The sequence below is a fragment of the Silurus meridionalis genome, chromosome 7 (genome assembly GCF_014805685.1).
Source record: "Silurus meridionalis isolate SWU-2019-XX chromosome 7, ASM1480568v1, whole genome shotgun sequence".
In the NCBI taxonomy this organism is placed as follows: Eukaryota; Metazoa; Chordata; class Actinopteri; order Siluriformes; family Siluridae; genus Silurus; species Silurus meridionalis.
The window spans coordinates 12058155-12071724 of record NC_060890.1 but is presented as its reverse complement, the minus strand read 5'-3'; the positions used below and the strand labels follow the sequence as shown (position 1 = coordinate 12071724).

Below are 13570 nucleotides of genomic sequence, written 5' to 3'. Positions count from 1 at the left end.
AATATCATTTCCATTTTTATTTGTATTCTTCCCAAGTCCAAGAAATTAGAATTGTTTGTTTCCTTATAACCAGATGTCCCAGGAGTAAATATATACTGTAAGAAAACAGCCAGCCCTTTTAAAGTAAAAATCATCACTTGCAGAAATCCCTGTAAAACCAAGAGTTTTATTTCAGTGAAATAATCAGTAATCGTATCATTAACATCTTAAATATGTATAAAATATTTGAAAAGAAAACACTGGAGTATGGTTGATAAACATAATTGTAGTATTTATTTATAGTTTTATTAAGATTATTTGGATTATAATGTTACTGTTTAGAGAAATGCCCTCCAGGACTCCAGGTCCAGCGCATCATTCAGGTCACAAGTCAAAGGTCACCCGGCTCTTTGAATGAGTAGTCATGTGACCGGAATATTTACATCCTGGAAGGCAATTCTGGGTTTAGCTGTCTATAACAAAGAAGATTTCAAGAACACTGGGAAATATTTGCGTGAAAGTGACATATTTAGTGAAGAGTTTATGCTACTCACATTTTGGTGAGCTGATATATTAGAGGATTTGCAATATGGCTTGTTTACATATTATGTTTGTTCATAAAAGAGCCCTTTGTGACTAAGTGATCACTGGTTGCATAACTAAATCATACATATGTTCCTCACCTTTGTATCTTGAACACCCATATCATTAAGCTTATGTTCAATACCGAAGTGGGAAAACAATCTGGTCTCAGGGAATGGTAGGAATAATAACTGGATCTTTTTATTAAGCACTTTGCTGAACCACAGGCACGTGTTTGTATTGAATAGGCCGCAGAGCTGAGAGGACATCCCTAATGATATTAATTTAAACAAATCAAGAAAAAAAAAACACCATAGCCTTATATATACAAGTGGATGGGGCCAACATGTGCAATAGGTGCATGGGGGGAATATCGGGGCTGTAGGTGGCATTAGTACATGTAGCCTTTGGAGTAGGGCTGAGGGCCCAAGTTGGTGGCAGCGGCTTCGGAGGGGTAAGACACTCCTTCGTCCAAGTGAGACAGTGGCACCGTGTCTTCCTCGTTGACATAGCGCTCAAACTCGGCCTTTACACTAGGCCGCTGATTGTCAGGGAATGCGAGGGAGATCAGTGCCTCCGGCTCACACACGAATTTGTAAACGTAGCGCTCACCTGCCACCTAAACACAAGAAAATTATTATTTCAATTATTATTTCTTCGATGGAAAAGCGTATAGAAGTACGTTATATTTATTTTTGTCCTGCTGATACCTTTTGCATAATTCCTTTCTCATAGTAGTATCGCAGGGAGCGACTTAGTTTGTCATAATTCATGGCTGGACGATTCTTCTGCATCCCCCAGAGCCTGGCCACCTAAAATAAAGAGTAGCACAAACAGCAGGATTTATATAAGCAGTTGCTATGAGAATTTCTTCTACTGTAAAATGTACTACAAACACGCATTTCTTCTTGTTTTTTCAGTGAGAAACAGAATTCTGAAGAACATTGTCTTTCATTGCTAATTGAAAGACAAAAGGAGTCTCAGTCTGTAGAAAATACATTAGAAACCACTTTATGAGCCATGTTCCAATATTAATCAACTGTTCAAGAAATGCTACCACTAGTACCCATGCCTCATACAACTGTTAACCATTTATTACTTGTTTCCTTATTAATCTGATATTCCAAGTCTTTTTTTGCTGCTTAAATGAATCAGAATGCCAATTAATAATTTCCTTTGCATGCATTCCTATAACGTTTACATATTGCATTATTAAAAATATGCAAGCTTCAAGACACCACAACGATACATGATGTAATATGATCCCGTCACTAGGGGGCATTACTGGCTGTGTCCTGTTTAAAACTTTATTATTAACATCCTAAAGACGTTTGAACATTCCAATATGATTGTTTTTTTCTCTCTCTTCATTTTAATCAGAAATGTGATACTGTAGTAGAGTTCTTACTTTCTCTGTACAAACAGGCAAGCTTGTGCAATTCTGTAGCAGACTTAAGCATCTGACAATTATCCCTTCATAAATTAGTAAAACATACTCATGTCTTAACTGTTCAACAAATGCTACTTGAGACTTATGAGGCTGTCCCAGAGATGCTGATTTTGTCTGATCTTTCTGAGAGCTCCCAGGTCTAATTGGAATAGTAATACCCCAGAACTAATGAATGATTAATGTTGTACAGTAGAGCCAGTCTGATGGAGGCATCTCTCTGTGACCGTCTGCTGACTCATGCTATTTAGCCGTCTACTGATCACAGACAATGGGAGGTTAACATTCATGCCTCAACCACAACAGCTTGCTTTGACTCGGCCAAAGTGAAGGTCTGTAATATTTGGTAATGGAGCCACACTCCATTTTGTTTCCCTCTGTCGTTAAGTGAAGTAAATAATGCATGGCTACTAATGGAGGCAGACTTTGTGTGGGTGGGTAGGCCCTGGGGAGCAGCACGCTGATCACAGAAAAAAATCTTTAGATGAACAGCTGTACAAAAATTCACTTACAAACACAACATTAATAACATGTCTGTGCAACAACTCAGTGATAGGTTAATTTAAAAAAAATGATATGTATACCAAGGTAAACATTTATATAATCTTGAAGAGAACTCCTTATGTATTTTACTGCCTAAAATACAGAAGTTTTGACTTGACAGTTTTAAAAGACATTGTGAAATAACAATCTCCACTTTCTCCATTGTGAAATAACAGTAAGCCCCTAAGTCCTAATATTCATTCATCTTCAGTAACTGATTTATTTTTACCAGGGTCAGAGTGTTTTTTTAGAGCTAATATCAAAAACACTGGGCATGAAAAAGGCAAATACCCTGAATGGAATACCTTGCACACATTTGTTCACACCTGGGGCAATTTAAAGTAGTTAATCCTCCAACTTATATGAACAGTGAGAGGAAAAACACAAAACATAGAGGAAACCTACGCAAGCATCATGGAGCTGTGAGGTAACATTGTTACCCACTGCACCACTTTGCTTCACATAAAACTGTTTAAATTAAATCGAAGACACAGGTGATTCAGCAAGCCCTCACCTCTTCTGGCTCTATGAGTTTGAACTCCATGCCACGACCAGTCCAGGCAATAAAGTGTGCATTGCCAGGGTCATCCAAAAGAGCGACCAGAAATTGCCAGAGCTGTAGAGAGCCACGCCGCTGATAGGGGGCACCATCACGGAACACGCTGCTGCCCTCCTGTTTCACCTCACCTATGTATAAACAGATATTTCACATTAAGTTAGCAGACAATTGTGAGATATATATTTCATGTTATATATTTTACTAATAATTTTTTATTTTATACTATTTAATTTTATTAGTCAACAACAGAGTTCATCACCATGTATTTTTGACCCTAAAGTTAATTGTCTAATCTCACCTAACATTTATCAGGCTCTTTTCTGAATTAAATCATATAATTGTAATTATTTATACTGTGTCAGTTTTTATATCTATTTCAGTGTAAATATTTTCTTTTTACTATGAATTAAGCTTTCCTCACCTGACATTGTTTAATACAGTGCATGTTAAACACTACTTAAACTTACATAACATTAAGTAACACCATAAGTAACAGCATCTTTTTCATTAACACTAGCATTTTTTCCCCTAATTACCAAATCATTAACATGACAATGTTTTTGCAGCTAAGGGCATATATATATATATATATATATATATATATATATATATATATATATATATATATATATATATATATATATATATGCATGCTTCATTATGGTAGTAACAATCATGTTTACAGAAAATTAGACCGTGAGAACTTTGCAGACTAAATGACAACTTCATGGTGCTTCTACCAGTTCAGCCAGTGAAATAATCTACAGCTATTCGAGACACATCAATCACCCAGACCATGGGAACTGGCAGCTCTGTTTCCTTCACCACGTCACAAGAGCCTAGGACATCATCATGCATGAGAAACTCTAGAGAGACCCAGCTCAAGATAACACAGACTTCTTATTGTGTAGGACAGAATTTGAAGCTTTTAAACAGTAGATGATGTTAAAGAGAAAGAACTGGAATGATTCATGTTCATGTAAAGACTTGTATTTCTTTATCCATAATGGTAGACTGCATTGGGTTTTACTGTGATGCAAATCTCAGTGACATTGTGAAAGTTAACACAAATAAATATGTTTAAAATTAATGTGAAGAACATGTGCTTGACATACCTTCAAATTTCTCTGGAACAACACGGGCATCACTTTCAAACATGTAGCCTAAAAACAAGACAAAGGAATGTAAGTTCACAGGCTTCACTGCCTTGATCATTTTTTTTTGTATCAGTTCAGGGTTTAATACAAGCTAAACAGAACATGTTAAATATTAATGGCTGTCATTAGAAGAAATTATTTTTGTCTGCCTTCGAAATTCATGCAAGAGTAATGACATAATTGTACAGTTTCATAGCCATTCAACCACTACCAGACATTTTCAAGCATGTCAAAAGATGGAGTAATTACATTATCATTACGTTTAATGTATTACGCTTTCAGAGAAGGAAGTGACTAAATGTCTATAATTAATCCGTCATTAAGGACTTGCTTGTGACTAAAATGACTCAAAATTGTGCGATAAATGGTTCTGGGCGAGCAAAGAAGTGGGTTATTTTTCTTTGCTGCAGGAAAAATACTGGCCTTGTCCAGTAGTAATATTTATCCTGGACTTCATCAAGCAGCAAAAAGACGTGTGCTGGTGCCAGTGGAAACACCGACCCGCTGACTTGGTTAGCCAATGACCGCACAGCCCTAGCCAATTCCAGCCAACTATGACTGATGTGTGTGAGCAACACAATTTCTAAACTTGAAATTTTGTCTATGCCCACAGTGAAGACAGGCACTAAAAATTCTCCAATAATAAGCAGTGATGGCCATACATTACCTTCATTGTTGTGCTGGGTATTAGGATAGCCTTCGTTGTGGTGGTACATAGAGGTGCACCCAGGCACATCTGTAAGGTATAAAACACGGAAATATGGCCTTGAATTACAATGTTAGGCCTCATACTGCTCAGCTCAAAATAAAATCTGCACCACTCTCATTCTGCTGGAATGAGGTTCGTGAAGTTGCTGATGCAATAACATCTATTACTGAATGCCTCAAGGACAAAAGATGCATTTATCATATCACCTGTCAACCACAATCTTTTCAAGTCATTACCAAAAGAAGCACAATGACAAATTTATTATTATTGCTATTATAGCAATTTATTTCCTCCCAAACTTAGAGTCTATTAAGCCAACAAACAATCAAAACAAGCTCTGTCTCAGCATGAGCAAATAAGTACTGTGGAGGGTGTAAGGTGGAGCAGCCTTGTGTCTGTATAGTTACTCATGCCTGGGGAATGCAGTGGCACAAGCCAAGATAAGATGTCACAGGGGAAAACAGTGTTCCTGCTTTAGAGGTTAAAGATCTCTAAGCATGGCTACTGAATATGCTCCTATATTGTATTTTTCATATGAATAAAGGCAACTGATTGGTTAAATTTTAAATCCTGATATGAGAGATTTCTGAGGGTTTTTTACTCTTCCTAAACATTCATGTAGCAGTGCAAGAACAATAGCCGGCTAAAGTAGGAATGGTTTTTCTACTGATTATCAGTAGGGAGTCATCCTAGATGGCACATCCTCCTAATGATGCTTTATGCTTCCTAATTTGACAGAAATCTTCCAATCAAATTTCAAATCATGACTTGTCAAAGTCAAAATACTTAAAAGAAGGAAATACTGAAGAAAGCTATGATTACCCCAATTCAGATGTTCCTTAGTTGCTATTATGAGTTATGACTGTAACTTTGTTTGTCTGACTGCACCCTGTGGTGTTCCCTGGGAAGAACAAAGAAGCTCAAAATCTGCTGGCTGTGCTCTGTCCCGAATGAGACGTCTGCCCATGCAGTGTCAGTGACACAGCACAGAAACTGCACTGACTTGCACTTGCAGGGTGCTAATGCTGAAAGTGGATGGACTTTTTCTGCCTGCATCTACCTCACTCTGCCCTGCCCCCTGGCCTCATATTTATGCCCCCTTCCCACCACCACTGCAGCTCACATTACCACCGCTACGCTTGTTTTTCCATTATGAGTTCATCTGCCTGCAGAAAAAGGAAGCTGCTGCTGCAACCCAACACCCTGAAGCACTCCAATGGGGATTCTAGTCTTTCCAGTGCCCTCCATTTTCTCAATGAAATTCCTATGCCTTACTGCCTTTCACAAAGTTGAAGAAAGGAGAGGTGGAGAAAAGACAAAGAAAATAATAAACTGACAAATGTAGTTGAGACCTTTACAAAATGTCATGGATTTGAAAAAAGGAAATTTACAAAATATAAAAAGTTACAGAGAGCATATTGGTTCTGGAAATTGGATTTGAATTCATTGCTACAGCTACAGTAGTGGCCTCAAACATCTTTAGTCTTAAATAAACATATGAGATACATAATCCTTTTATTGGATTTCAGCATGGTAAGATATATGGCTTCTAGTCATTGTGCTTTACTTCCAATAATGCATTTTGTGAGTTATACCCATGCTTCCATTTTGTTCCACATGTACACTCACCAGGTTCATAATTGTAGTCAGTAGGTTCCTGCTTGACCATCATATGAGCTGGTGGGAACCTTTGAGGGGCCACTGTGCTCATGTGGGCCGCTCGCTCATACAGTGGGTCCAAAAATTCCTGCTTGAAGCTCTGCTGGAGGTAGGGCATGCAGGGGTCTGAGTGCTGCCGATGGTACCCACTGCTGCCCCCAGTGCCTGCACCTCCTGCAGGGTTAGAGGGCATACGCTGCAGAGTTTGACCTGGAGGTCCAAATGGGGCACACATCTCTCCTGAGCCTGTTGGAAACCTGGAGCTAGAAAGTATTAACCAAGACATAGTTATTTAGACATAGAGTTATACAGTATATGAAGCAACTGCAACATCACCATTAATCTAAAGCAATTGTTATAATTAAGTGGTATTTGGGGTTATTACATAAGAATATGCATATTCTGGAACTTAAATAAAAAACCTTACTTGTCGAGCTACCCACTAGAGATAAATAGCAGTACTTTGCTTTCAAACAATGTTGTATGGTACAGTTATTCATCCAAACCCACCAATGTAAATGCCTTGCTCAAGTACTTAGGTCAGTTTCTCTCTCTCTCTCTCTCTCTCTCTCTCTCTCTCTCTCTCTCTCTCTCTCTATGTATATATATATATATATATATATATATATATATATATATATATATATATATATATATATATATTATCCATCGAATTTAGGTAGTAAGATAGATCAGCTTTAAAGTAATGCTAGTGTTGACTTTATTAATGGAGGCCCTTTAAAGTATAATTTTTTTTTTTTAATTTGAACAGAAGGTAAGGAATGAATCAAAATAAAGGTGGTTTTACCTGGGATTCATGGGGTAAGTCTGGCCGTGGCTGGGGTGTGACTGACTGGCAGAAGGAGAGTTCATGTACCCCGTTTCAGGACGGGTGCCCACCATTGGTTTTGGGGAGTAATGCTGCATGGGAGACATAGGAGTGCCAGGGCAGGAGGTTTTGGGTCCTGCTGCTGATGTTGCTGCTGCTGCTCTCTTTTGTTCATAGGCACTGTTAAGACAAGCAGCATTAAACCCCATTCAAACACATGAATATAATACAATAATCCTGCTGTCTGGCATTAGCCTATTTAAGAGTGTACTTCCTTTAGCACAGTCTAAACTTGTGAACGCCTGCTGACCTGGCGTAAAGGCACTGCTCTCCACTAGGATAGCTGAAGCTCTGCTTGTGACTGCACGACTGGCTGGGGTCTGAGCCCGGGCTCTGAGGCTCCTTCTTAATCTTCACCGGCGGGCTGTGGAATGCCACTGCTGCAACACAGACAAGCAGGTTCATTAATATAGCCACATTCCAGTGCAGCCCTCTTAAGCTCAAGGAGCAGCCCTAGAACAAATACTTTTGTCTGCACTGGAAATACCAGACTTGTTCAATGAATCCTTGGACCAAAACAAGACCGGAGACATGTGACACACGTACATACGTCCCAACTTCTGGTTAGGTTCTCATTCCTACATCATGGTAAAGACCAAGACCATCAATACACCTCAGACACTCCTTGTGTTGCCTGATGCATTTATCTTCATTCTTCATCACAAGCAGATGATTATATATGTCATGTCCTCAAAACTCTAGTGATAGACAGAATTTTTATGCCAACCTTTTGTTCATGGTTAGAACATTAAAAGTGAGGTGAGCCATTAACTGTTGTTAAGCTTCACAATGAATGCTCAACCTCAAAATGTACATTTAGCCCAGAACACTGATATCAGTAAACAAAGAATTCCTTAGTCATTCTGCAATTATGTAACATCCAACATCTCCTCCAGTGATTTGTCATAATCAGCTCAGTTTATATGTGGAAGATACATGTCTTTTTCTTTTTTAGAAATACACATACAGCAGCACAGAAAGAGCAGATTTTTTTTTTTTGTGTGCAGTTAGTTATTTTTTTATTTATATTTTTTTACTGTTTATTTTTTTGTTTTTTTGTACAATATTTATGATGTTTGATACAAGTGCTTGATAATCAATGTATGCCATGATTACCAATTGATTATTGTGGGAAAATGCTGACTGTATTTTTGTAAGATAATTGACAAAGAATGATATCCTAATAATATGGTACTCTAAATGTTCATTTATTAAATTCTGTGTTTTTATTCGAAAAAGAAACTGCAGCGGTGCAGGATCAACATAAATAATTCCCACTCTTTACATCTGAGATCCTGCTAATTAATGTTTTACTCAACTGAAATATAAAAAAAATGCAACTTAAAAACTCATATTTTAGAAACAAACTTAACTAAATTCAGATAGTCAGGGAAGGATTCCTCAATCCCAAGCTCAGCATGTGATGTCATGTATATGTGGCCAATCATAAAATGCACCTTCTTTTGTGTTAAATGTATTATATTGTGGTATAAATTAATATTTGCTTTAGCTCATTCAACAAATACATTATTCTTTTATAGTGGGGGAAATAATTATTTGATCCCATGCTGATTTTGTAAATTTACCCCCTTACAAAGAAATGAACAGTCTAGAATTTATGGTGAGTTTGTTCTAACAGAGAGAGAAAGAATATAACAAAATTATATTATATATATATATATATATATATATATATATATATATATATATATATATATATATATATATATATATATTAATTTGTATTTGATCGAGTGAAATAAGTATTTGATCCCCTACCAACCAGCAAAAATTCTGACCACCACACACCCAAATTACTCCTGTCCCTTTAAAAAAGAACTCCTAATATCAACTCATTATATGTATAAAATACATCTGTCACAAAATCAACTTCTTCCATTCAAACCTCTCCACCACCATGGGCAAAGACCAAAGAGCTTTCAAAGATTGTAGACCCGCACAAGGCTGGAATGGACTACAAGACCATCAGCAAAAATTTGGTAAACAAGAGACCACTCTTGGTGTGGTAATTCAAAAATGGAAGAAATACAAGATGTCAATTGAATGTAATGTGGTCAGATGAGACCAAAATTGAGCTCTTTGGCATCAACTCGACTGCCGTGTTTGGTGGCAGAGAAATGCTGAATATGACCCCAGGAGCACCGGCTCCATTGTCAAACACGGAGGAGGAAACATTCTGCTTTTGGGGTACATGAGGACTTTACCACATGAACGGGGCTATGCACTGCAGAATCTTGGTTGAGAACCTCCTGGCTTCAGCCAGAACACTGAAAATGGGTCGTTGATGGGTCTTCCAGCATGACAATGACCAAAAACATATGGCCAAGGCAAAAACCTGATGGTCTTGTAGCCCATTCCAGCCTTGTGCAGGTCTACAATCTTGTTGTTGATGTCCTTTGACAGCTCTCTGGTCTTTCCCATGGTGGTGAGGAGGTTTGAATGGGAGGTTTGATTCTGGGGCTGGTGTCTTTTATACACATAATCAGTTGATATTAGGAGTACTTTGTGGAAGTCAGAATTCTTGCTAATTTGGTATGGGCTCAAACATTTATTTCACTCGATCAAATACAACTTCATTTATAACCTGTCTGTAATGTTTTGTTCTGGATTTTTTTCTGTCTATCTGTTAAAATAAACCCACCATAGGAATTCTAAACTGTTCATTTCTTTGTAAGGGGGTAAACTCACAAAATCAGCAGGGGATCAAATAATTATTTCCCCCACTGTAATCTTAAACACACTGCTTAAATGTGATCATATCATCAGAAAAATAAAGTGAAAACATTGATGCAAAGGAGGGAAATCGCTCTTTTATAAAAAATAATATATCAAACATTGTTGAAGTAAGTGTACATTTCATGGTCAGACCTATCAGATCTATATACCTATCAGGCATTAAAAGAGTAAAATTTCCATTTTGTGTTAAGATGGATTTGTCAGGGAATGGACCATGAGCAGTCTTAACATGCGTGGGGCCTGGGTCTGCGCAGCAGCACTGCACTGCTGTTTATTATTGGAGGGGAGCAGCCACAGCTCTCAGACTGTGCGGTACAGGATGTTTTTCTAGGCCGCTCAGGGTAAACAGCAGCAGCTGTGCTCTTCCAGCTGAGCCCCAGCCTGTGTTTATAGCTGTTTATGTGTTGATTGTCGTGGGTGCAGACCTGACTGAACAGGCATGGCTGAAACCTAAGCTCAGGTAATTATATATTACCAGTCTAGGACGTAAGGAGAGAAAAGGCCTACTCTTACTATAATACTGCAACGAAATTAACAGCCCTCCCACATGCATCACAGAAAGAGAGAGGGGGGGAGGGCACTTTATCTTCTATTTTCCCATGCCGACCAGGGTGACAAGGAAATGTTGGCTTAAGAGAAGGCTCAGAATGGATTACAGACTATTTAAGATGTCTTTTCAGACAGAGAGACAATGGGTTAAGCACGTTAATTCACACAACCTATAAAAATGTGCTGTAAATCAAAAAAATTTAACATACTAAGGCTAAGACAGTGTTTTGATAGAAATGAACTTATCAAAGGAGCTTAAGATAAACATTTTTACAGTATATTTTAAAAATGTAGAAATTGTTACAAAGTTTTTCCCAGTTCTGGAGTATTCTGCACTCCATTTTGACAAAATCAAGAGCACATTTTTGCACTAAAAAACATACTACAATGAAATGTTTCAACCTACAATAAATAATAATCTTTAAAAAATATACTAGGTTTTGTACCTGTAAAATGTTGAACCATGTCCCATTAATCTAAACAAATGTCACGGTTGGAAAAATCCTTGAGAAAATGTAACATTATCAAGACATTTCCTGCTGCCATTAAACCTGCACTGAGTTTATAGGCCAGTGGCAGAAGAATAAACAGAGATGTGACACTAAGGTACTTTGCATTATACTTTTCCTGTCCTCTTTTAGTGGTAATTTGACGAAAACAGCCAGTCTCTGCTTTCTCTCTTATCCTGTTCACTTAGAAGTTACATCACATTTCCTCATATCCACTCATATTTCACAGGTTTTGTTTCTTGTAAGAGAGGAAGAAGAGTCATGAACTTGAACGTGGAGTGTGAGATCTGTGTGAAATATTTAGATATTTTAGATCATATACTGTACACAGTACATAGAATTAGGTTTAGGCTAAATCTTCCTACCAAATCACGTTTTTTTTAAACCTATAAAGTCAATGAACAACTAGACGTATTTCATTGGACATGTGACTGTGACAGTGATTTCTGCCTTTACGCAACCTTTGAAAGTCACAAACGTAAGTTGACAATTTTCTTGTTGCTTAGCATTGACACCTCTCTTTAAGAACTGCACATATGTGTGAAAAACCAGTAGCATTGTGCGTAAATGACAAGAGTGTCTCTCCATTCAGAACAGCTCTAAAGAAGACCTGGACTTTACATATGTAAATAGCATGCTTCAGAGGAAAGGAACAGGGAGGTGAAGGGGGGATGGTCATGGTTGATTACTTTAGGAAGTGAGGATCATTATGGAAAGCCATTCAGACAACTCCCACCACAAACAAATCTCAGGACCTCGATACCCCCACTCCCACTCCAGACAAAAAGACAGCCACCAGCTGTGACAGATGGAAGCATCGTTGGCTCCTCAAAAAAGCATCTGCAGCTCTGACATGTGGATCTGTCTCAACTTGAATTCCATTTATGACTGAGAATCCAAAAATCATAAAAAGTTAGCCAGTTTGTATTTATTTGTACGTTTTATTTGTAAGATCACAGTTAAAAAGATCTTTTAACAAGAACCATTCACTAAAATTTATTTAAGCCAGCAATATTTCCCCCTGTGCTAAATCTCAGCACTAGTGAAGACCTGGACAGTTTTAAAACATTGTATATTTACATCAGAATTACTTCCTGCACGTTTTCAGTTCATGACAGCTGCAGACGAGGCCAGCTCCTAAATATCTCAACAGGTACAGTGATTCACCGATTATGGTACGTTTATATCACAGGGACTATAAACACACAGCAGTGCACTAGAGCACAGGCCAGAACATGTGACAGCTGTAGGCTGTAATTTGTTACAGTGAAGGCGTTTGAGAAAAAAAGCAAATTAATAAGTAAACACTTTGTTTGATAAGATATAATTCAGCCCAGCATTTGTAATGGACCATGACTTTGTGTTTAAAGCAATATTCTACAGGTAAATATCCTTTCTCCCCCATGTAGGTCTGTTTGACGTAGTGTTATAATGCAGTCATAAATTAGACAGAGGTGACAGGCTGGCTGGTTAAGATATCTTTCTTGTACCCCATTGGGCAGCTTCAGTGATGAATCAATGAACCCAATCAGGCTAGCAAATGTGAAAGGGCTTTAAATGATAAAATGGAGGTATTGATTTTTGGTATCCCACTTAACACAGCAACCCATCTCTCTAAAAACAGTGGCTGTCAAAGCCTATACACCAGGCTGTGAATACATTGGTGATGTGAGTGTTACGGGTGACAATCACAGCTGTCACAACTCGTCTAGGCAAAACACTTTCAATGGAAGGACGGCAACTTGCCAAGATGAGGGCTTAGTTATGAATAGAAGATTTGAAGCATATTGTTCATCGTGCTGTTTGCTAAATTGGGGTTTAAAAAATACTTCAGATATGAGTCAACCACTGGCAGAAAAACACAATTTCAAGGTTGAGGCCTGGAAACCTTGTTTGATTTCACTCATGATTTTTTTATGTGTATTCAAAGTCTGTTTTTTGTGTGTAACTCAATCTTCAACAACACAATCAGTGGAAAAGTCAAGCAAAAAGAGTGGGACAAAGAAAATGAGTGGTCTTTAGAGCTTTTAGGGAAACAAGTCTGCTGTTTCCACAGAGCAAAGGAACATGTGCTGGACATGTGGCGCTCAGGTCAGAAAGCGGAAGGAGAGCTGTTAAACTGTGCACTAAATCTTTTTCTACTCCACAGGTTTTTATATTACTTTGACAGTTTTGCTGATATTGAGGCTCTTGGTGAGAACAGTACCATAATGTACTGCATATGCTATGTA

At 37.9% G+C, this 13570-nt stretch overlaps 1 protein-coding gene across 6 annotated transcripts in view; it reads right to left on the bottom strand.

The window, feature by feature from the left end:
- Positions 1–736: 736 nt before the first annotated feature.
- Positions 737–13570, bottom strand: part of etv4 (ETS variant transcription factor 4) — a 24416-nt gene continuing 11582 nt past the window's right edge. For 5 of the 6 annotated variants that reach the window (XM_046853371.1, XM_046853372.1, XM_046853370.1 and 2 more), the window contains 8 exons: positions 7775–7904; positions 7444–7644; positions 6606–6898; positions 4935–5003; positions 4226–4273; positions 3066–3238; positions 1272–1373; positions 737–1180 (listed from right to left, as the gene is read on the bottom strand). In XM_046853371.1, the coding sequence (XP_046709327.1) occupies positions 953–1180; positions 1272–1373; positions 3066–3238; positions 4226–4273; positions 4935–5003; positions 6606–6898; positions 7444–7644; positions 7775–7904 (1244 nt within the window). In that variant the 3' untranslated portion in view covers positions 737–952. The remainder of the gene's footprint in view (positions 1181–1271; positions 1374–3065; positions 3239–4225; positions 4274–4934; positions 5004–6605; positions 6899–7443; positions 7645–7774; positions 7905–13570) is intronic. The other variant, XM_046853373.1, reaches the window with a different exon arrangement.